This window comes from Euprymna scolopes, chromosome 40 (assembly GCF_053919585.1).
Source record: "Euprymna scolopes isolate OS-2025 chromosome 40, ASM5391958v1, whole genome shotgun sequence".
Classification (NCBI taxonomy): Eukaryota; Metazoa; Mollusca; class Cephalopoda; order Sepiida; family Sepiolidae; genus Euprymna; species Euprymna scolopes.
In genome coordinates, this window is record NC_136521.1 from 69,944,249 (window position 1) to 69,970,701 (window position 26,453).

Sequence of the window (26,453 nt, forward strand, 5' to 3'; positions counted from 1 at the left end):
GCAGCAAATAGGTTAAAGACACTTTAAAGGCCTTCAACGTTAACCCATCATCATGGGAGCAGACAGCCCCAAATAGGACGAAATGACAGGAAAGCTGCTGCAGAGAAAGGCAGGCAGGACAGGCAGAACAATGCTTTAAAAACCCCGACACCTGCTACCATTTCCTGTTCTCGGTGCAGCAGAACTTTCCAAGCACAGATTGAGCTTATCAACCATCTCTGCACTCACCAATGATGATTTTCCCCCAACCCTAACCCTCCAGGATAATCAGAAGGTACTTGTCATTGCAACGGATGAACAACTAATCTAAGATATGTATTAAATAGCAGTTTTACTCTTTTATGCCCATCAGCCTTGACAGTCCTTGATGATCATGATGATTTTTTTCACAAGCAATCTCAGTCTTTTGGACTGACTACACAGTAATCGAGTCTAGTTTTTGCTGCTGATGATGATGATGAGCAACTTTTGATGTTGACAGAAACTTTTAATTTACGACATTGTATATTTTACTGGCACGGACATTTTTCACTTTTTTATTTTAGACGTTAACATTTATTGTAAATTCTTAAAAAAAAATTTAGGTGCTTCTATAGATTTTGAAACAAACCAAAAGCAAAAATTTAAGGTTAAAAAAAAAAAAAATCAGTTGGATTCAAATTCTGTAGAAATAGCGAAAATTGATCTAGAAGCTGTTTTTTTTTTTTTTTTTTTTAACTTCATAACTATGAACAGATACTGTGCCTAACTTGATGATAAACAGCAAAATTCCACTCCTTCACTGTAGAGGTCCCTAGATGCTCTAATAGTTTTTTCCCTTAGACTGCTAGACTTTGGAATTCCATCCCTTTTTCTGTGCCCTGATTGTATTAACCTGCAAAAGTTTAGATGTAATGTGAACAGACATCTTGCTGCTCAACTCCCCACGGCTTCAAGTTTCAATATGCTTGGGATGAAAAAGAGTAAAAAAAAAAAATCATGCAATTGCATGAACTTGTATAACAACATTTCTTAGTATCTTGCCGCACTTTATTTTCTTCCAACATATAAAGAGCTGGATATGACCTTAAACTATATTGTTTTTAATCCTCTCATAATATTGTTCTTTGATCTTTTGGCTAAGATCAAAATGTAATATGAAAAACAGTGGCCGATTTACCATTTAGAAAGGGTTGGGAGAGTATTACTAACATCTGTCTTCATTTTGTTTTTTCCACACATCACACCTGGTCCTGGATATGACCTTAAACTATATCCGATGGTGAGGCCCCAGCTTGCGGGCTTTGAGGAGTGTGGAGCCATCCTTTAATTGCCATTGCTCTCAGGTCCACTCTGATCCAGAGTGGTAGTACTTGTTAGGGTCCCAACTATGGGTTAAATAGAAACCGACTTGAAAAAAAAAAATTCTATTAAAACATTGTTTTTCAAAATCACTGGATTCGGCATTAATTAATCTGAAAACGGTTGATATGCTATAAAACAAAAACAACCAATAAAAAGAAAAAAAAAAAAATCTAAGTTTGCATTTTGTGTATGAAAATTCACTTTTGTTAAATTAACGTAAACCTTTACCAAATAAACTGACATTTCCGATTTAAATGAACTATTTCTGAGGTCTTTTTCATCTATCTAAATTATATTAGCATCAAAACGGCTTATGCTTATTTACTTTTAACAATACATAACAAAGCGGCCCTACATTTCTTTTGTTGAAACTTAAATGTGGTAAACATGCACTAATTTTCACTTTCGTTGGTAACGTGAGTGTCTTGGATTTCAGTATAGTTTCTACCGTGTTTTTCTGGCTAACGTAGTTCAAATTATATGTGACAATAGAAGTCTGTTTCTCAAATCCTACAATAAACAGAAATAATTTTATTTTTATTTTATTTATTTATTATTATTTTTTTTACATGTACGTCACCACTTATCAAGGACTAGAAGCCACTCGGGGATAAGGGTTATTGTGTGTACAGTAATCAATGGGATAGTATCGTAGTAATAGTTAGTATTGGAGATTTGATAAAGTGTCATTACTTAAAGGGGCGGTTCATCAGGAATTCGTTTGTGTTGGACTTGAAGACATCCAAGTTGAAGTCGGGGGGGAAACAGGCAAGCGGCAGAGAATTCCACAGGCATGTAGTTCTAAGAAAGAAGCTTTGTTCATGGAATCTACGTTTTGATTTAGGCACGGATAAAGAGTGGGGAAAATTATTGACAGTGGTTTCAGCTAGTCGGGTGTTTTTCGGGAAAGATTGGCGAGGGGGGGGGGCAGAGAATGGAGCTCAGACAAGCACTTGCCACGGAAATAACGATAAAATAGAGACAGGCTCACAACATCTCTTCTGTGGGAGAGAGGTTGTAGGGAAGAGAAAAGGGCATCCCCCACCAAGCCACGAAGTCTATTTTGTACTCTGTCAAGGCAGGATAGGCTGTTTTTAGCAGCTTCTGTCCAGATGGTGTAGCAGTACTCCATCCTTGGACGTACTTGGCTTTTATATAGATAGAGAATTGCATCATTAGTGAGATATCTTCTGGAGCGGTAGAAGGATCCCACCATTTTCCCAGCGACCTTGGCCACAGACTTGATGTATGTGTTCCATTTCAGATCAGGAGTAAAGGTCAAACCCAGAAGCTTATCAAAACATGGGGCCTCCCCTAGACGAGAGCCATCCATTTCAATTGATACCAGATGGGGATCAGAGTGTTTATGATGTAATGATAGGAGCTTGGTCTTAAATGCATTAAAGGTAACCAGCCACCTCTTCCCCCACTGTTCCACGTGCTCAAGATCAGAGGAGAGACAATTAGAGAGAACTTTATCATTTACGGCCTTTGATGTGTTGCCATAGATAGTTGTCATCAGCATAGATGTCAACAAATGATTTTATGTGTTTTGGGAGATCATTAATGTAGATCAAGAAGCGAGTTGGGCCCAGGATGAACCCCTGAGGGACTCCAGCATTAATACTGTAGGCCTCTGATTTCTGCCCATCAACTACTACTCTGATGAGCCTATCAGAGAGAAATGGTTTAATGATTGAGAAAACATTTCCAGTTATACCGTAGCTGGAAATCTTGTGAAGTAGGCCTTTATGCCATACCTTATCGAAGGCCTTTGATATGTCAAGAGCAGTTGCCCTAGAAATGAAGCCTTTGTTGAGAGATTCACTAATCCTATGAGATATAATCGTTAGCACATCTGCTGTAGATTTAGCAGAACGGAAACCATATAGCGTGTTACTAAAATAATTTAATTCATATTATTTGGATTCTTCAGGAAAATATTCAAAGAATATGTAATCTATATGACATCAGTCATGTATTCAGGAACGACTGAACCCGAAAGCGTGTTGTGTGAGTTAAGACCCCCCCACCTCTCTCTCAGAAAAAAAATCATGATTAAGAACTGAGATTTGATGTAAATGTGGAAAAACCGTACAATGATGAGACATGTCATTCACTAAAAGTAAAATTACAAGAACATCTAAAAGCCGTAATACGTAGAGAGATGAAATATCGAATATGGCTGATCACATATGGAGGGAAAAGAGAAATCAACAACCTTTACGAGATACGGTAAAAAAATATCGACAGGGAGAGTAAAAATGATTAAAAGAAGCAGCGGTTAATGATCAAATATTAAGCTTACCTATTTTGAAGTTAATACAATATGAGAACCGTTAATTATAGATAATATATTTAAGTAGTATATATATATATATATATATATATATATATACGTTTTATTTTTTATTACCGTATCTTTCTGTTAAGTTACATTATTGTTTCAGCTACTTGGCCGTTTTTTTGGCCGTCTGTAGCATCCTCAGATTTTTACAGAAATGTTCGCTATTCTGGGATGATGCGAACATTTCTGTAAAAATCTGAGGATGCTACAGACGGCCAAAAAAAAAAAAGCCAAGTAGCTGAAACAATAATGTAACTTAACAGAAAGATACGGTAATAAAAAATAAAACGCATATCTGCTCTACAACGGTATTGAGCACTTTCTTCAGTTTTTATTAATTACCATTTCCACTATATATATATATATATATATATATATATATATATATATATAAGTGAGAAGTAGAAAGATTTTACATCTAGAAAAGAAAATAGATTTAAGGCTTCTAAAATACATACTGGAGTTGTCCAGATCTTGCTCTCTGTGATTTTTGGTTCTTCCCTAAACTCAAGGAAAATCTTAGAGGCTGTCATTATGAGACAATTGAGAAGATGAAAGAGACTGTGGCAAAGGTTATTAACACGCACACACAAGAGGACTTCCATGGGGCCTTCCAGAAGTTGTTGGAATCGTACAACAAGTGCATTGCAGCCAGAGGAGATTACTTCGAAGGGGACTAGAGTTTCATGTGTGTACTATCAATGAAAGTGCCTGAAAAAAGTCTGGAAACTTATCGAAGGCACGTTGTATCAGTTTGTCATCATTCTTTTATAAACAGCAGAAATACAACATCTGTCTCTAATCTAGAGAGGCGATAAGTATACAAGTACACAACTTAAAAGCACTTATTGCCCCCCCCCCAGTGTATTTCCACTCGGAAATTATTTTAAATCAATATAATATATATATATATATATATATATATATATATATATATATATAAGTAGGGAATGTTGGAAACTAGAGAGGAATAATTCGTCAGTGTTTTGATGTAAAAAAAAAATAATGTCGGCCATTTTGTTTCTCTTATTCCTCCTTTGATTAGTTTGAATAGTATCAATCATGAAATGTTTATATATATATATATATATATATGTATGTATATATGTATGTATGTATGTATGTATGTATATATATATATGTGTATATATATATATATATATATATATATATATACAGGGTGACCCAAAAAAGCAGAGGACATTCAATTGTTTTTCTAAGCATTTTACGGTCAGCAGAGAAAAAAAAGGCCAAAGACGCTAGTATTTTGATGTGATGTTTTGAATATAATAAACTAGTTATGACCAAAGTTTCATTTCATTCAGACAAGACAATAAGAAACAGGACCTAATTAGAGTTGGGGCCCGTTTTCTTTTTTTTTTTCTCAACACACAAAAAAAAAAAAAGTGGTAGTAGGCAGACAGGCTTGAACCCGGATTGCAAAGGAGGACAAGAATGTGGAAAAAAAACAAACAAAAAAGTGATGTCTTTGCTAAAAGTGACAAAGGTTTAAGTTAAGGCTAATCAATTGAAAAGAGGGGATGACTTTTGAAAATATCGGCGAAAAAAGTGACATCTCCCTGTAGAAATGTGCCGAGTTGAGGGTGAAGGAATTAATGTTTTCAGTCAATCTTTTGATATTTGGCGTCTGAAGGTGCGAACTTCAAAACGATGAAAATCTCGTGAAAATCAGTCATCTCTGTTGAAAGTTTTAGGCAGATACACATACATACATACATTTAAACATATTATATATTATATTAGGCAGATACACATACATACATACATTAGGCAGATACACATACATACATACATTTAAACATATTATAGATATAATGTGTGGTGAAAGCAAAATTGATGTTAAGTATTGCCATCATCCATTCATTCAATTCGTGTTTGAGCGTATCGAATATGGTCTTTCATACCTGCAAGACTTAGAGTTCAAAAGAGTCGCCAACCTAATAGGTCCCACACTATCAGCTAGGCTTCAACCGCTGTCCCATCAATAAAATGTGCATTCCTCTGCCTGTTTTACAAGTATTTTAATGGTAGGTGCACTGACAAACTACAAGCCCCAAGCCCTTGTACCCCCTCGACATAAATAGCCCCGACAAACAGCAAAATCTCACCCCTACTCAGTACAAATCTCTAGATGATAGAAAGCCTTCTACTCTAATAGTTTCTTCTCTAGAACTGTTGGATTTTGGAATTCCCTTCCGGGTCTCTGCTTTACCGCCTGTACTGACATTTGTTTTTGGCATGTTGTTGTTGGAGCATAGAATCAGTAGAAGTCCATCCGTTGTTTTTACGGCAGTTTTTTCAAATGTCAGAACAGTGCGTTGGTCACGCGGAATTCATGTTAGGGTTTGTGTTCCTTGATAGAAACGCTAGTTGTGTTTGAATAAAATAAATATGTATTAGATACGTTTTGAAGCCCAAACAACGCATTATTACAAAATAAACAGATATTTATTTTGTTTGAAATTTATATTGAAATTTATAAATATATTTCGAAGATACACTTCATCGTCAGTATGTCTTTTTTTTTTTTTTGCCATGTTGTAGTTGGAGCATAGAATTAGAACAACAACCATCTCCACCATATTCTCTGTTTCCTTTTTCCATATTTTTACAATTAAAATATAAAAACCAATCATCCAGGATCAACTGAGGTTCAACATTGTTTTCACATTTATTAATCCAATTCAGTTTACAACCCCTTTCCCGCGTTTCAGCTCCGATTCATTCCAAAGAACTTGAGATTCTGCAGCAACCATTAACCAAATGCAAAAACAACTGCAAACCTTGGGGGGGGGGGAAATTGACGCTAATTTTTTTAGATACGTCTGTAACTGCAATTGCGCATCAGTTGCAGAATCGTTTGCAAGAGGTTGCTCTTTTTTCCTTTTAAATGAAAAAGCATTAAATTTCAAATATAATGAGTACATTTTTGGATACAGCGAAATAATAAATATGAACAGATAAGTGATGGTGATGGCGCAGCATCCCTATTGGTGATGTATTCAATGTGTAGTTTGTTATAATTTTTTTTTTTTTTTTTTTTTTTTTCATAAAATAAATCGCTCATCACTAAAAATAGGGCGGAAAAAAAAAGATAGTTTGAATAAATTGTGTATTTATTAAAAGAAAAAGATAATTTTCAAATTTTATTCAAATAACCAGAATGGATGAGATACATTGCAAATTAAAATTGAAATTTCACTAAATTCATTCATTTCCGCATTCTAAACCAAACTCAATTGTAATACCTATAAGTGTTACTAGTCTTTTTTTTCTTTTTTTTTTTTTCTTAATCTATATATCTATAGAAGTAAGTGTATGTGTGTGTGTGTGTGAGGGCACTTCTCAACCTATGTAACATTTTTGATTTACAGACTTGAAATTTGGTATATAGAGTATTCAGACACGTGGAAAACTTTTTAATCAGTTTTCATACAGAAAAAATGGCACCTACCTAAGAGGTCAAAACTGGGACATGAGAGTCATCGGATTTTTATCCGTTTGCCTACTGTTTCATGAATGTGCATGCATGTATGGTTCACATGACAGATTCCTTATGTTAAGAATAAGTAGATTTGAAAACACTTTTTAAAGATCTTGTAAAGCTGGCCTAATAGGTATCGTACTTGACTCGCTCTTTAGGTTTTGGTTTCGATCTCAGCTTGAGTATTTTTTTTTTTTTTTTACTTACAAGAAGTGAACTGTTCAGAAAAAAAACATGATGCACACATGCCTCAGTTTCTGTATGGCTACGGACTAAACTTTTGTATAAGCAATTTCACCTAAAGAGTTCTCTAGTTACTTGACTACTAACTGGCTGACCGAAACATGTTCATAAATGTGTAGCAACATATTAATGCTTACGTAAAACAAATAAAAATTATATATTAATCATGATCTTAAGTAGTCTATCACTTTTAACCACTATCGAGACTAGAACTCCAGCAATTGTCCGCCATTTGTAGCTTTAGCAAGTTGAAGCCTTCCAAGCCACCCTATGAAACAAAGCATTTCTTCACACCCCACTCCTAAAATCACCTTTTTTGCTCTTAACATATTTACTTGCATTCTCACTAATGTGTGATGTGACACAAGGTCGAGTTTAAAGATGGCAAGATTAGACCCACCCCCTTCCACAAGAAACACTTTAAATGGATATAAATAAGTCATCTTCAAATCTGTCAGTATTCCCTGATGATGGAACCTCGGGAAACTGGCAATAAGTCTATCATTCCTTCTACAAGGGGTGAAGAGAAAACCTTGGTAAAATTCGGCTTCCCTCTCCCCATCCATTTACTTTTGTTTTCTTGAAGAACTCCATCCTTAATCAGTCATTTTAAATCTCAAATTTAAGAACTGCAAATTCAATGAACTTGCACTTTTAACACGAATGTACCCCCCCCCTTTTTTAAAATTCTTTTTCACCACCACCACCCCCTCATCCACTCACACTCCCATAACATCTTTAAAAAACTAATAATAAAAAAGAAAAAAAAGTAAAACGGTTGCATTAATAATTTATATAAAAAAAATGAAAGCATGAGGGGAGGGGTGAAATGTGTAGAAAAGAAGAAAAAGAAATTTTAGGGACCAGACATTTTTAATCAGACGCGAGTTGGGGTGAGAAACGGATTTCAAAAGCCCCCACCCCCTTTTTTTTCCCCTCAAGGGATTCTTTTTGTTTCAGTTCTTCAAAAGACGTTTTGTAAACAATGAAATATTTTTTTATTTTATGCAAAAAATGAAAAGAAAAACGTTGTGTGTCATTTTTAATTTTTTTGAACGAATCCGTTATTTTATATACGGAATGCAGAGCATATGTGCAATTAACTATTTTATATGCACAATTGCATTTCCTATTATTTATCTCGCATATAAAATTGTCTGTGTTTGTATGTCTGCTAAAATCTTTCGTCATCCGCATCATACTGGCGTGAACACAGTATCGTTAGAAAGAGCGATCTCTCGGGCATATATCGAAAAATAAAAACCTTGCTTTTGACACGGTTTGCAAATTGTGCATGTGCAAAGGGTTGTTTAGTTCTTTCATTTTAAAAAGCTAAATTTGTGGTGTGATAGCATCTGTGTCCTCGTAGGCCCATCGATAAAGCATTCGCTAACGTAAGCTATAAGAGTTTGCACCCTGCACGCATCAGTCCCCCACTCCCCTTTAGCTTTTGGTTTCACTTCTAGCTGATGGCACTCAGTTTCTGACATCTAGGGAGGGGAGAGGGGGGATTTTGCTGCTTGTCTGGTTAGTCCAAGATATTTACGTTGCGGGGGCACAAGTGCTATGAGTTGGCCAGAGCACATTCCATTGGAATACTTGTAAAACAGGCACAGGGATGTAACATCGTGGTGATGGGACAGAGGTTGGAGCTTGGTCGATAGTGGGATTTATTAGATTGGATACTCTTATTTGGACCCTGTTTAAGAGGGAGAGACTAGTGACGGATGCACTAGCCCAGTTATAGTAACACTACTCTATGTAAGTGTGGATAATATTAGGTGTGAGTGTAACATGGTGCATGTGAGGGCGTGCAAAAAGGATGGCTGGCTTGCGAAGAGGTTAGCAGCAGCAGTAGCCGAAAAATGCACATATGCAAATGAGGAAGTGTGTGTAAGAAGAAAAAGGAAAAAAATAAAAAAATGTGTCACTTGATCGGCAGAAGCAAAGTGAGACAGTGAAGAAATGGACGTACAAAGACGAGAATAGGCCAACTGTGGCCAGCATGCGGTCGGAGAAGCGAGAGATTTTTTTTAAGTGGTGTCGAAACGGGAGAGTAATAGTAATAAAAAATTTTGTTTAAAACAGAAAAAATTTCTTTTCAGTTTAATTTTTAATGAATTAGTAAAATACAGTGTGACGCTACGCAACATTGTATGAGTAATTTTCTAGCACGGTAGAGGGAGGCCACCTTGGCAATGTCTTCTATGTATTTGTTCCAGTTCATGTTGCCTATGAATGTTGTTAGGGAGTTTTTTCCCCCTTTTATCGACTTTTTTGTCTTCACATAAATATGCTATTACGTAAATAATTTTTCTCTTTTTTTTTTTTTCAGACACTGAAATCCGACACGTGATCTCCAATAGGACAGGAAATATTTCAAGTCTTACGTTTCCATCCGCTGAGGAATCCTACACAGAAATTTGGTCCATCCGAGCACCTCAAAATGGCACGGTGACGATCAAGTAAGTTGCATTCGGATATCAAAGTGATGCATATCAAGGAAGCACTAGGAGATGCAGTTAGGGTTAGGTAGTCGTTACAGTTTGTAGCTTTTTAGTAACTTCGTTCAGTAACGTGCTATAAAAAGCTTGTAAGTTCATGTATACACCAAGCGTCAAAATACAACCCCTGCCATCTAAATTTATCTTTGTTTTTCAACAAAATCTAAAATAAATGTATGTACTTATAGTTAGTGCACAAACTTGTACAAGCAGGCAAGAGTTATAGACCTCATTTCCTATTTCTCTTTGATTTTCAGCGTTAACTTTTTGTTAAATGTTTCTAACCAAAAACTAAGAGTGCAGACAATAAAAATAAATGAGATTTTTTTTCTTTTTTATTTTAATATTTATTTTCATTTGCCTTAGTTAAAGTTCTGTTTTACAAATATTAGAAAAAACTGTTACCTGAACGACAGTTACAATTGTGTGATTATTTATAAATACTAGCATGGGTGCCCGGCGTTGCACGGGTGTTTGGAGGTGTATGCTGAGCAAAAAAACAAAAAAACGGTCAATTTTTTAAACTTTGACCTCTATTATGACCCCCTTAATATTTATTGTTTTGGGCTCAAATCAAGTTATTAAGTTAGATCCATGTCCAAGAAACCTATATCTAAAATTTCAAGTATTTGCACCCAAAATTGTCGGAGGAGTTTGTTAGAGTTCTCAAAAGTAAAATCGTTGAACTTTGACCCCTAAACAGCGAAATTTCTGGCCAAAAACCGATCACATAGATTTTCCCAAATCTCAGTACCCTGTATATTAAATTTCGAGTTTATAGACTAAAAATTGACAGTTATTGCGTAGGGAAATGTACACAGATACAGACACGTTCACTTTTATATATATATATATATATATAAATGTTTAAAAAAAGTGGTAGTAAACATAAGTTTACAGCGTGAATCGATACAGTAAACTCAAAAGTGACATGGATGTTAAGCAGATAATCTTCTCCCCATACTACACAGCGTTGAACTGCCTTAACATTCGGCCAATACCCTCTCTCAACTTTGAATGAATTCAATCCACCGTGTGATAATATTGTACACTTATTCTTCAAAGCGCTTTCTTTTTGGATAACCTCACAAATTAGACTTCTTCGTCTGTGCCTATCCACTATACGTACATTTGTACGGGAATTCAAGTGTAATTCTTTTCATTTCTTCTTTCCTTTCTATTGGTTGCACTATGCTTCTTCCTCTAATTACCGTTTATTGTTTTCTCAATCCCCAAAATCCACAAAAAAACTCTCAATAAAAACCCTCTAATCTTCCAGATAAATTCTTTCTCGCAATAAGCTTATAGTCCTAAAATTCTTTTTTAAATATTTATGCCTCATCCTCGTTATAATCCCACCAAATCATACCCACTCATTTATCCTCCCCCTGCCTCATTGCCCTAATTACCATTTTTGCAAAGATAGGTTGTCATGATAACCAGATCATCATCTCCCCTTACTCCACAGCATTGAACTGCCTTGACGTTGAGCCAATACCCTCCCTCTTTGGATGAACTCAATCCACCACGTGATAACTTGCTACACGTACTCTTCAAATCATTTTCTTTTTGAGAAACCTCATAAACCAGACCCCTTTATCTGTGCATATCCCCTAAGATATTTATTCTTTGAACCATTCATAATCTCAAACAACACTCTCTCGGACTACTATAAACACGGATATTTTATTTCTACCACTTTATCTGATTCACCTGATTTTGAACTCTGCCACCATGGGAACACACTTTCGCATGAAACCATTTTTTTTTTTAATTCCATCTGTTTCATTAATCAACATTTCACTTTCACATTAATATGATCCTTTTTATACTTAGTTTTTTTTTTAATACTTTACAGACAAAATTTCTTTATGCATTTTGCTAATTCCTCCCCTCTGACGAGAAGGAAATTTTTTTTTTGAAAGTCCACGGATTAAGGATTTTCACCTATTTGTGTTTCCTTTCCGAAAAACAAATGTGTGTTTAACCTTTGCTAAAGTGTTTCTCAACATGTTTTATTAAACCAATTTACTTAGAGTTATTATTTTATGTATCTATTTTTAATATTTACTTTGACAGCACTCAATACCTAACTAGAGCTAGATAGTAAGTTTTGAAAATATATATGGCAGTTAAGCTATACAGAATTATCCTTGGTTTATCCTTGCGAGATTCATCAGGATGAAACGAGGAAAATTCTGTGTAGCTTAATTGCAATATATTTTCAAAACTTTATATATAATCATAAAATTGTGACTGCCTTTCAGGTAACTGTTTTTTCGAATATCTGTAAAACATTTTACTTCTCAGATGGGTATTCATCTAGTGTGTGTATGTATATATATATATATATATATATATATATATATATATATATATATATAATGAACACAGATGGCTGTCGGAACAAACACATGATGTTAAGTCTTCCATGAACTTTTTTTTCCATCTTGCAGCATTATATTGTCATGTGCTTTTTCTATCTAAGCAAAGAATTTCTAATTTTTCTGAAGAGTATATGCATGAAAAGAGACAATATTGACATAATAATAACCATCTGTTTCTGCATAATGTAATGGATCTGTAAAAAAATGTATGGAAATTTTAACATGCCAAAGGAGGTGTTTTTTGCAGGAAAAATAAATATTTGGATCTTGGAATCTAACTGTACTGTTATTCTTATGTATATATGCATGCATATACATACACACACACACACACACACACGGTTAGAGGAAAATATATTTGCATTTTTTATTTTTATTTTTTAAATAAGACTGTCTTTTGCTGGATTGTATTTCTCTTTTTCTGTCTTCCTCTCTCTTTTCCTTTAGCTTTTTCTGTCTTTCTCTCTGTCTTCCTCTCTTTCTGTCTTCCTCTCTTTCTGTCTTCCTTCCTCTCTTTCTGTCTTCCTCTCTTTCTGTCTTCCTCTCTTTCTGTCCTCCTCTCTTTCTGTCCTCCTCTTCCTGTCTTCCTGTCTCTTTTCCTTTAGCAACCGATTCATAATTTTGTGTGGAGATGTTAAGAGTTTTGCTTATTCATATCCTATTTCCTTCCTCCACGTTCATATTTGGAGCCTTTGTCTTTTTAACAGCACGTTTTTTATTTTTGTTTATTTTTTTAGACCAAACATATTTTTAATGTTTTTATGCACAAAAACAATCTTGAAACGTTTTTTTTTACAATAAAAACAGAATTTGACGAAATTAAAAGCAAAAAGAAAGTTAAAATATTTCAGCATGAAAAAAAAAAGTGTTGTAGATTAACACGTTTTCTTGAATCAATTCCTTATTGGCAAAATTAAAAATGATTCTAACTTTTTTTTTTTTTAACGCTTATGTGGAAACACCCTGAAAAACTTGTCAGAAAAAAAAAATAAGTAAAAGATGATTTTCGCACATAAATTTAACGTAAAAATGATCCGAGTCATTCCATTAGGGCACTTAATTCCTTTAATTTTATTTTTGTGCTAAGGGAAATAAATTCTATGCATATCTGTTTTTTTTTTGTTTTTTTATAGGTGATTACTTGTGGTTTTACAATGTCTTCCTGGGCCCCCAAAATCAAGAGATTAGACCATTCCTGTAATGATCTGATCACTGTTGATTTTGTGGTGGGACTTTAGTTCTGTGTAGTTCTACAAGGTCTACCTTCCCAGTCCTTGCCTTCTCTCTGTGAGAAGGGGGTTAGTTTTTTGCAAATCCCCTGAGGTGCCATCACTGGGGAATGCCGATGGGGCTGCTCAGGTACTTTTTGCAGGTCACAGATAGGTGAGATTTATATTATAGATATACATTTATATTATAGATTTATATTATGGATATACACACTAGCAGAGAGATTCGATGTTGCTCAGAATCAGATGAGAATCCCAAACTTCTATTGTGATCAAAATTGGTAAAATCACCTGTTTTACAGTCAAATTGATGGTTTGCCTGCTCTAGTTGGGAAACCATCATGGAGCACCGGGGAGGAAGCGTCATATGCCTCCCCACAGTGACATAGTCTATAATACATTGTAGTCTACATTGCACTGTAAAGAACCTACTGTTGATTTTATCAAATTATTATCATATAATGACTTGAATTAAAGTTTAAAATGCAAAAGTCAAATATCCTGGTTCGATTGTGCATTAAATATAAACATTCATTTCAAACACGTTCCTGTCTTAAAGAATCTACTGTTCATTTTATACAGTGCACCTTTCCGTTTGTGCAGTGATAAAAATTTCTCAAATACACTTGTGATGTTAGGTTAATTTAATCAGAATTTTTTTTTTGATTATCGATTTTCAATATTTATTGGAGGTATTCGAATACAAAACCTATCTGAGAACACTCCTAAGCACATAAAGTACATTTGTGTGAAATTTCAGCCATTTTGGAATTCATAGGGAACAAACACACACAAAAAGTGCCTCTCTTATATATATATATATATATATATATATATATATATATATATATATATATATTTGTAGTCATCGACATACAGTACTGTTTTGTTGTATCACAACTCATCAGTGCCGCTAGACTAGCACCTCTCCCAAGCCGAAGATTGAACCTATAACCATCGTGTTGACAGCCGGCAGTTCTACCCATCGACCCACGGGAACGGTGCCCACAAATAACCTTGACAAATGTTTATTTTAAACAAACATTCGTCCACCACTTTTATAGTGCTTAAACCACTTATCTATAAACAAACAGAGAGCCTCACATTTTTCAGCCAATTAAGTAGCGGGTGAAATTATTTATGACAGTACTATATATATATATATATATATATATATAATCATGTATCTACATAAAATTTAAAATTTTGTGTATCTGCTTTCAGTATTTACTTCAACAGTGCTCAGTATGTGAGTAGAGCTAAATAGTAACTTATAAAAATGTATATGGCAATTAAGCTACACAGAATTTTCTGCGTTTCATGCTTTATGCAATAAATAGCCAGACAAATTCTCATGAGGATGGAACATAGAAAATTCTGTGTAGCTTAATTGCCATATACATTTTCCAAACTTATGTATATGTTTGTATGTGTATATGCAATGAGAAGATGCGAAATTATTTTTATGCGTACACTATCGATAAAATAACTTGATCATGATTTTTTTTTCCCTGTTTTCAGTCTGATCTACTTAAATATCAGTTCGGATGAAGATGGCCAATGTCAGAATTCATACCTGGAGTTTGCACCTGTACCACACAGGAAATTTTGCACACCAAGCTCCAGCCACACATACATATCCCAACGAGACCATGTAATTGTTCGCTTTGTTTCAAATGGCACCGAAGCGAGAGGACGGGGCTTTGCTCTGGAATACATCACAGGTGAGTTATTGACCAACGATTGTGTGCGTACCTGTTTTGATTTCACCGTACGACCTTATGTCACTTTTTGAAATATATTTGAAATTGTCTTGTTTTTGTCAATGGAACTGTATAATGTTTTTGATGTCTGTGAAGGTGATAATGTAATTATGAACTTGATACGATTTAGCATATTATTATAATGCATATGAATTAGAGAAAGTAATGATGATATACTAATTCTAATAATAATTTGTAATAGCTATTACAACGCTAAGAGAGAACTGGGGTTACAAAAGTGACTGATAAAATATAGGTTGAGATGGGAATGTAATTCTTCAACCATTGAGCTGTGATTCTTACCATCTTTGTGTATGCTTGTGAAACGGACTGTATATATGCCAGACATGCCAAGAAACTGAACCATTTCCATATGACCTCCGTAGATTGTTGAAAATCAAGTGGTAAGACAAGATACCAGACACAGAGGTTTTAGCCCCGTCAAATCTTCCGTTAGTACACACCGTGTTATAGCAGTGGCAGGTTTGCTGGTCAGGTCACATATACCACATACCTGACTCAAGGCTCCCAAAACAGCTCCCTTACGATAAACTGTCCAAAGGAAAAAGACCTGCAAGAGGATGACAGAAACAGTTCAAGGACAATCTGAAGGCCTCCCTCAAACAGTTCAGTTTGTATTCTGACTACTGGGAAAAACTAACTGAAGACAGATGTTCTTGATGTGCCGCAACTCACAAAGAGGCTACAATTGTTGAATCTGCATGCAATGAAGAACACAAGAGAAAACGTGACATTAGAAAAGACAGAGCAGTCAACACCTCTGATACAAAATTATTCCACAGATGTTAATTTTTATTTTTATTTCGGACTATTAGTCTCATCTTTATTAGTTGTTGTTTTTCGATCTTTTTATTGGTTCACAACGTATAATGCTCATCTCAAAAAAATGAATTCCAATTAAGGAATAATATATATATACCAATCGGTACGGACCCGACTATGGAAGATCAGATAATAAATAAACGTGGATTTATAAGATCAAAGAACCCAACCTTGATCGCCCTTCGGGGCCCGTGGCGCAGTTGATAGAGACGTTGAATCTCTACGGTTCCAGATGAAAGATAGCGGTTTCAATCCCACCCAAAGCGTGCCAGAGGTTAATTGGTCAAAAATGTGGTGAGACGACAACAACTACGGATGGCAGTGATGGCTGAGAATGCAGTTAGGAGATTCGAAGTTCCTATCCGTCGCGGTTACCACCTGACGAAGGCCAGAGGAAGTTGGCCGAAACGTTGTGAACCAATAAAAAGATCGAAAAACAACAACTAATAAAGATGAGACTAATAGTCCGAAATAAAAATAAAAATTAACATATAATGCTCATCTCAAAAAAATGAATTCCAATTAAGGAATAATATATATATTCCACAGATGTTCAACATGCAGGAAATACTTCAGAGCTCAAATCGGTCTAACAAGTCCTCTCTGAACCCACAGAATAATTGCATGATCACAGTCATCTTTGCAAGCAATTAATGAACATCATCATTTTTGAATGCACTTTTGGAATTCTGATGTTTATTTTGACGGAGATAAGTTGAATTGATAAAAAATTTGCATTTGTTGATTAAAAGAACGAATGTGTAAAAACAAAAACAATTTTGAAAAAAATAGCAATTGAAAAACTACAAAAGAGATTGTTACCGAATTACGAGGATATATATTTCTCATCTGATGGGTCCTGTGGGGCACCCAAGGTGCATTGAGAAATGGGTGTGAGACTAAGATAATTTCAACAGCAATAAACATAAGGCGTGTAAAATCCTTTTTGTGTTTTGAGTTTTCATTTGGGACAAACCTGCAGAAAAAACTTATAAAAATATAGTATATTCAGTTTGATACACCAATTCTTATCATATCACTAAAGTTAAGTGAGATTAAGCTGGGTAAGTACCAGATGTGTTACCCTTTCGGAATATAAGGCCTTGTATTTGGAAAAATAGCAAAAGATCCCTGCAAAAATCTAAAGCTTTGAAAATGCCTTCAGCGAGTGTTTTGGTAGAACTTTTTTTTTTTTTTTTTTTTTTTTTTTTTTTTTACATGGGTGTCACCACTTATCAAGGCCCAGAGGCCACTCAAGGATAAGGGTTAATAGGTATACATTAGTCATTGTGATTTTAGCATAGTAAACATAAATTAAATACTGAAATAAAATGTAGTTATTAATATTTGAATCTTAAAATAAAAAGTGCGAATTAGTAGAGAAAAAAATCACTTATCACAACAACGCATTCCGTCTCCAAACTAGTGAAGAATTTAACTTTTAATAGCGTTCAGAAGATTTTTTTTTTTTTTTTTTTAAATTAACCGTTAAGAGAAAGCGTGATTTTATTCTGAACTTTAACTAATCACGTTTTAAGCAACTTATGATATAAAACAAAATCGGATGGGGGGGGGGGGGTTCTTCCGAAGTTAGTTGGTGACGTTATAAGTAATTGCGAGATAAGATGGGAGCCAGAAATTAGGGGTGGGGGACTGAAAATGATAATATAATGGATTGATTATACAATATTTAAGATCAACTTGGTAGATAAACATTTATGGACGAGAAAAAAAAAAAAAAAAAAAAAAAAAAAAAAAGCTAGCATTTAATACAAAAAAAAAAAAAAACAGTGGGAATTTTGTAACTTGGATTACTTAGGGGGACGATTCAATTAGAACTTGTTCACATTGGACTTTTTCTTTTTTTTTTTTTTTTTCATAGGTATCAACACATTATCAAGGCCAAGAGGCCACTCAAGGATAAGGGTTAAAGAGTGTACAGTAGAAATTGGACAATATAATAATCATTAGTAATGAAAATTTGTTAAATTTGATAACTTATATGGAACGGCTCATCAAGAACTTATTTACGTTAGACTTGAACACAACCATATTGTAGTCAGCAGGAAAGCAGAAAAACGGAAGACAATTCCACAGGCGTGCAGTTCTAATAAAAAAGCTTTGTTCATGGAATCTACGTTTAGGTTTAGGCACAGATAAAGAGTGGGGGGAATTATTGATAGTGTTTACAGCTAGACGAGTGTTTCTTGTGAAAGTTTTGCGAGGGGGGACCATAGATTGAAGCTCAGTCGAACACTTTCCATGAAAATAACGATACATTAGAGACAAACTCGCAACATCTCTTCTGTGAGATAGAGGTTGCAAGGAAGAGAAAAGGACATCTCCTACGAGGCTACGAAGTCTATTTTGAACTCTATCAAGGTAGGACAAGTCCTTTCTAGCAGCTCCTGCCCAGATGTGGCAACAGTATTCCATCCTTGGACGTACCTGGCTCTTATATAGATAGAGAATTGCATCAGCAGTGAGATATCTACTGGATCGATAGAAAGATCCCACCATTTTTCCAGCGGCCTTGGCAACAGATTTGATGTACGTGTTCCATTTAAGATCAGGAGTAATGGTCAAGCCAAGAAGCTTGTCAAAACTTGAGGCCTCCTGAAGACGAGAGCCATTCATTTCAATTGATGCCAGATGGGGATCAGAATGTTGATGATGTAAAGAGAGAAGCTTGGTTTTAGATGCATTAAAAGTAACCAGCCACTCCTTTCCCCATTGTACTACATGCTCAAGATCAGAGGAGAGAGAATTGGAGAGAACTTGGTCGTTTACTGTCTTAGATGTGCTACCATAAATGGTAGTGTCGTCAGCGTAAATGTCTACAAATGATGTAAGGATGTGATTTGGAAGATCATTAATGTAGATCAGGAAAAGAGTTGGGCCCAGGATGGACCCCTGAGGGACACCGGCATTAATACTGTAAGCTTCTGATTTTTGCCCCTCAACTACTACTCTTATGAACCTATCAGAAAGAAATGATTTAATAATTGAGAAGACATTTCCAGCTATACCATAGCTAGAGATCTTATGAAGTAAACCTTTATGCCATACCCTATCAAAGGCTTTAGATATGTCAAGAGCAATTGCCCTAAAAAGGTTGCCTCCGTCGAGAGATTTGCTAATCCTATGAGATATAACTGTAAGCACATCTGCTGTAGATCTAGCAGAACGGAAACCATATTGAGTGTCACTAAGAAGGTTATTTTTGTTGAGATGGTTGATTACTTCTGTATTTAACACAGATTCCAGCAACTTACTCATGACGCACAGGAGACTTATTGGCCTGTACTGAGAGGGGGATGAGCGATCACCTGAATTCTTAAATACAGGGCATACTGATGAAATTTTCCAGGGAGATGGGAAACTATTCTCCTTAAGACAACGTTTAAATAGTTTTGTAAGTATGGGCGCTAGTTCAGGTTGAAGTTTTTTGAGTACTATAATTGGAATACCGTCCGGGCCAGTTGCTTTACTGGAATCAAGGTTTTTGATTAGCTTGGCAACATCACGTACAGATATACGTATATCACATAGTGTGTTTTCAGATACAGGAGGAAATATTGGGGGTTGGCGGCCTTGATCGCAAAAGGTAGAATTAGCTGCAAAGTTCTTGACAAAGAGTTTGGCTTTTTCTGATGCTGACGAGATTACCTCAGGTCCATTGATGATAGTTGGGATGGAGCACACGCTTCTGTTCAGAATTCTGTTTGCTATTTGCCAAAACTGGTGGGAACCAAGCCGCTGCTCAGCTACTTTGGACTTAACAGATTGAGCATACAACCATCTTGCGCTCCTTATTACTTTCTTACAATGGTTGCTGGCAGTCCTGAAAGCGGCTTTAGTTTCCATACATCTATTATGTTGGAAACAGTGGAAAAAGTGATTTCTGTGCGCAATGGCAGCAGCACATTCTGGAGAGAACCATGGCTGGCTGTTAGGTTTTTGCTGAAACTTTTTAGAGGGTATGAAACGATCAATACCTACAATTAACCATTCCGTCAGGTCTAATACTATAGAGGACACATCCTTTTTAAATATGGAATGCAGAGGTAGATCAGATATAAATGAACGGAAGCTATCCCAGTCAGCCTTAGTGTATCGATATACTGTACGATGGAGAGGTACGTCTGGGGACTTATTACATTTCATTTTTATCTTAATTGATACAACAGAGTGGTCGGAAGATCCAAGAGGCGACAGAACAGAAACTGAACATAGTTCAGGGCAAGTTGTGAGAAAAAGGTCTAGTAGGCTCGCATACTGGCCGTCATTGTCGGGCACACGGGTGGGTTCCTGAACAATCTGAGTGAGGTCATAGGCAATGGAGAAATCATGGCAGAACCTCCCCTCATCATCGGTCTTGTTTGAGTGGGTCAACCATTCGACGTTGTGAACATTGAAGTCTCCACATACGTGAATGTTAGCTGAAGGATAAGCAGATAGGACTTGGTCAATTTTCTCAGATATGCTTTGAAAGATAGTAACTCCGCTGTTGTGGGGGCGATAGAGAGTAAATAAAAATGCCGTAGTGTGAGCTAAAGCAACCCGGAAGCACATATAGGGTAAGTTAGGATCTTCCCTGCAGATGTCCCTACCACATGGAAAGCTATCTTTAATATAGGCACATATTCCATGCCCATGGCGATCTTGGGGGTCAGATTTAGAAGTTAAGTTAGAGTATCCTTTAATTGCAAACTCCTCTAGGGAAATAGCCTGTCCAATGCCAGTTTCACTTAAAAATAAAAGGTCTGGTTTAGTCTCCTGTAATTGGGTTTCAACCTCTGGAAGGTTAGACCGTAGACCCCTGATGTTGGAGAAGGAGACATGGTAGTAGGGGTCTACGTTGGAAGTTGGAGAACCGGGTTTAATCGTGTATTTTTTCTTGAAACTTGTCATGATGAAATTTTGAAATTTGTGGACTAGGTCGTCAGATTTACTTAGAGCAGGACAGAGAGGGGAAATTAAGAGAGAAAAAGAAACGAAGAATTTTTTTTTTATTTGTAGCTAATGATAAGGTAAAGCCGTAACAATTACCCACTAGTATGGCATCGAGAGGCCCCACCAGAAGCTACTGCATGGTCCAGAATCCATTCACCAAATGGCAATACAGCAGCCCCAGTACTTTGCACCTGCTGATAGGACAGCCTCCTTAATGGTTAATCCAAGGTTCGGGTCCCTGACTATCAGGCGGATAACATCAGCCCAGACAAAACGTTTACCTCCAGCACCCTTACTAGTGACATGGCTACAAGGATAGACATAGAAACAGAAAATTTCCGCCATCTCAGCCAACTGTTCGCACAAAATACTGCCAACCTAGAAAACAGCTTTTTCTTCTCCCTTTGTCAGAAAAATCACTCATTAAAAAATGAGGACTGAGGGACAAATAAGAAGAAGCGAGAGTAACAGGAGCTGCCGATAACGCATCCACAATGCGTTTTCTACTCTCCATTTAAAAAAAAAAAAAAAAAAAAAAAAAAAACTATTAAGTATTGTACTTAATAAAAGTCAAACGGACGTGTTTAAGGGAAAGTATGGTGATAGATTCCCCTCACACGAACTAAAAATGAGTACCATTCATAATCTATTTTTGCAATCAACTCGGTAGATAAATAAACATTTATGTACGAGAAAAAAAAAAAAAAAAAGCTAGCATTTAATAAAACAGAAATACACAAATTAAATACTGAAATAAAATGGAGTTATTAATATTTTAAATCTAAAATAAAAAGCATGATTAAAATTGAAATCACTTATCTCAACAAAAACAATTCCGTCTCCAAATTGCAAACTGTAGTGAAAGAAATGTAGTTAGCAGTGTTCAAAACATTTTTTTTTTTTTTTTTTTTTGAAATTAACCGTTAAAAGAAAATCGTGATTTTATTCTGAACTGAAGCTAGTCACGTTTTAAGAAGCTTACGATATAAAAGAAAAGGCGGATGGGGGGGGGTCTTCCGAAGGTAAGTTGGTGACGTTATAAGTAATTTCGAGATAAGATGGAAGCCGGTATTGGACGAGAAAAAAAGCTAGCATTTAATAAAACAGAAATACACAAATTAAATACTGAAATAAAATGGAGTTATTAATATTTTAAATCTAAAATAAAAAGCATGATTAAAATTGAAATCACTTATCTCAACAAAAACAATTCCGTCTCCAAATTGCAAACCTTGAAAATATTGGAAAATTTCTTGAAAAGGCCGTGAAAATTGTATTCTTTATGCCCAGTAAAAGTTTGTCGAAATATTAAAAAACAAAATCAAGATGAATACTATCAAATGATTGTTTAAGTATTAATAAAAATACCATTAAAATATTTTTTTTTACATATTGAAAGTAAAACCAAAATACATTGTTCTGAAATTGCATAGTATTATTGTGGATACAGGAGTTATGTCCCTTTACCACAAAACTACCTCCGATAGTTTTGTGATAACAATTCAAATCTATTTATTTTTGCTCTCATTTATAATTTAATTATTTTGGGGGGATGTGGGGCATAAGGAAGAGGAGTAGTGGCAGCCGCCATATATAAAATCCTCGCCCCCCCCCCCCTACTTTCTTGTCAGACCCCCCCAAAGAAAATGGACAAGATGGCAGCCATTTTGGTTGGAAATTAAAAGCTGTAAAGAAAGTTAATATTTGAGATGAAATAAAAAAACATTTAAAGTTACTTAAAAACACCAAAAAATGATGCATGTTGTAGAGTAACTTTTATTACCTTTCGTAACATTTTTTGTTGTATATTTGAACGTTTTTACCACTTTTTTGAATTTTTGTAAAACAAACCCCAAATTTTGTTGTGAAAACTTGAATTTTGTCTGGAGAAGCCCTTGAAAAACTTTGAAAAACCTTGAAAATGGACATTGAAAACCTGTACGAACCCTGCATTATAACCTGAGTGTGCCGTGGTGAGTCCTAGTATGTCACTCCAAGTGACGGAGTCATGCAATCAAACAGAGCTAGCCACGCTTGATTTAAAAAAAAAAAAAAAAAAAAAAAATTTTTTTTTGATTACCATTTCAGGTCATGTGCCATCGATTAGTCCTTGTGGGAAGAATGAATTTCCTTGTCGGAACGGAAAGTGCATCCTCGACCATTGGACGTGTAATAAGAGGGATGAATGCGGAGACAACAGTGACGAAGACAATTGCAGTAGTAAGTTTGTTTGGCTTATTTCTTGTAATAGTTTGAGAAATAAATGTGGCTTGAAAAAGATAGTGGTGCTTGTGTAGATTGGTAAAAACCAACACATTTCAGGTGAAAACATTAGTACATAATTGCGTGTCTTGTCGAAATTAGTATAAATTATAAAAATTACGGAAAATATTCCAGTACAAAATGTGCTAAATGTATGCTGGTAACAAAAAATTATCCACAATTATGTTGACATTTTTTGTTTAAAAAATAGCGGAATAACAATTATTTAGTCAAAATGATTGATTGCAGTTACCTCCCTGAATCTTTAGAACTCTTCAGCATTAAAGCGTATGATAAAATTCTATAAATTAATAAACTCAGTAAATTTGCACTTGTAATCATTTTTTATAAATTTTTAAATTTATACAAATTTTGATATGACATGTAAATACATGTTTTCACCTGAAATGTGTTGCAGGTTTTTATCCCCTGACACCAAGAACAGCAAGGCACAGTAGTTTCATACAAAGTTGGGGAAGGTTTAGTTTAGAACGCACAAGGAAATGGCATAGAGGCTATTTTTACTGCATTCATATGCGGTTTGAGCACTTAATACATTTTTGCTTGCCACACATAGAGGCAGGAACAACCAAAGAATGACATATAATGTTGACTCCTGGATTTTTACCAGAGCCCTGTTAGGTGGGTAGCTCTGAGAGTATCACATGGCCACTGCGCCTACCATCCATGTTGAGAAAAGGTTGGAATTTCGGGGGTGGGGGTGATAACATCCACATCTTTTTATTATTCACATTTTCCTTTATTGCATCTTTTTTTTTTTTTTATTTAAAAGAAAATTGTTTATTTAGCTCCATCCATGTTATTCCCTGACATCTTTGTGTAAGGTGTTCAACTTGCATCCCCTCTACCACTGAAAAATCTAACTTAGCTCTTTTTTATCTTTTTTTTTTTTTCTTAATGAAAAATTCATTTTGAAATGGGTAAAATCTAAATTTGATTATAACAATCGGGCAATATTTTTTTTAATGAGTATCGAAGTTTATTAAATCTATACAAAGATACAAGCGTATTTTTATTGTTTTCTCAAAATTTCTTGTTTTGGTTCTTAGAATTCAACTTAATTAAAAAACAAAAATACAGAAAAATCTTTATGGTGTATATACTTCATCACAAAACAAAGAAGTCATATTCCTAAAACCATGTAAATTAAGTAGTTTTTGATTTCATTAAAAAAAAATCAAAATGTACGATTTTTAGCAATTAATAATTTTTTGCAGCCATTATTATTATTATTTTGAATAGAAACTAAATCTTGGTAGGCAAATTGAGTTGTCGCCCTTGAATTTTAACACATTTGAAAACAATATGATGGCTCCCGACTCACTTGTTATAAAATTTGATTTTCTTAGTTAAAAAAAAAAAAAAATGATCAACGTGATTTTTGGAATATAACATCTTTGTTCATAAATATTTGTATTTCTTTTTTTTTTTTTTTTTTTTTTTTTTAAATTACATTTAATTCTAAAAAAAAGAACTCTCATTTTTTGCTACAGATTTGATCACAAGTCGCCCTTGGATCGTTGACTGCAACCCAAATTGGCAATGCCATTCAATGATTACCCGAAACTTGATGTGTCTGCAAGAATATCAGATTTGTGATGGCGTTCATAACTGCTTTGATATGAGAGATGAAAAAGATTGTTGTAAGTAGGGTTGGATCAAATACTGACTTTTAACAATTGAAATACAAATACTTTCGTTTAGGTAACCAGAAATACAAATACTTTTATTCCTAAGTCTAAAAATAAAAATACAAATACTTTTATTCCTCAATCTCAAAATACAAATAAAAATACAATAACTGATTTAAACAAAAACAAATATAAGTACTTTTTTTTTCAAAGTAATAAAGAAATCTGAAAATATGCAAAAAAAAAAGAAGAAAAAGAAAAGAAATATTTCCTTCCAAATTTGACATCTACATTACATTCTATATCATGTCCTCATTGCATTTTATTATCAATAGAGCTCTGAAAGTTTCATTCTCTCTCTCTCTCTCTCTCTCTCTCTCTCTCTCTCTCAAATATAAATACAAATACAAAATACTATTTTCCTGGATGCCATAATACAAATACAAATTACTTTTTCTTGTGATGTTAAAATACAAATACAATTACATTAAAATTGTATTTAAATACAATTGAAATACAATATGTATTTGATCCAACCCTAGTTGTAAGTAATGAAACCTTTTTTTTTTCACTTTTAAAAAAATGTCTACTTATAGATACTTATTAGGTTAAAATATCCGTCCTAGGACTGGTATAATAAATCCCTCAAACAAAATGTTTTTTTGTTTTTTTTTCTGAATTTTTGAGAAGAGGATTTATTATTCGTATTCTTTAGACTACTGTTCTCATCTTGAGTATTATTTTCCGCAAGGATCCGTGGCGTAGTGGATAAAGTACTTGGTAAATTCAGTTGTAAAAGTTATGCTTCCGGAGGTTGAAGGTTTAATCCTCAGTGTGGCCGACATACAAAATACAATTATAAATTATAATATATACGAACTGTATTTTATGACTGGGGAATGCCAGGAGCCCTTCCCCACTAGTCTCTCTCTCTCTCTCTCTCTCTCTCTCTCTCTCTCTCTTTATACATATATATATATATATATATATATACAAAGTAGATAATAGTCTCTCTATAAGTAGAAAGATTAAACGTCTAGAAAATAAAATAAGTTTAATGCTTCTAAAGTTCATACCAGGATTATCTATAAATACCCGTGGTTTAGTGGATAAAGTACTTGGTAAAATCTTGTTGTAAAGTTACATTCTTCTGGAGGTTGAAGGTTTAATTTACACTGTAAGCGACACTCAAAATACAATTACGAATTACTTAGGACTTTTACCCAGTCATGGCTGACAGAATGAGAGCATGCTACTCCCATGGATTAAATAAACGGTTCCGTTCAAGATTCCATGCAGATTCCAAAGTTCGACAAGATACACCGGGAGAAGGTTGGAGGTTACATCAACCAAAACATTATGAAAATGACACTGAAGATGAGAACTGATGAAGAATGCAAAAAATATGAAAACCGTTT

General features: G+C 34.8%; 1 protein-coding gene across 1 annotated transcript in view; it reads left to right on the forward strand.

The window, feature by feature from the left end:
- The window catches only part of LOC145265625 (low-density lipoprotein receptor-related protein 12-like), a 103,800-nt gene that overhangs the window by 63,276 nt on the left and 14,071 nt on the right, over window positions 1-26,453 (forward strand). Inside the window, exons 3-6 of the mRNA XM_080121661.1 lie at window positions 9,775-9,904; window positions 15,081-15,283; window positions 23,210-23,341; window positions 24,898-25,047. Coding sequence (XP_079977787.1) covers window positions 9,775-9,904; window positions 15,081-15,283; window positions 23,210-23,341; window positions 24,898-25,047 — 615 coding nt within the window. The remainder of the gene's footprint in view (window positions 1-9,774; window positions 9,905-15,080; window positions 15,284-23,209; window positions 23,342-24,897; window positions 25,048-26,453) is intronic.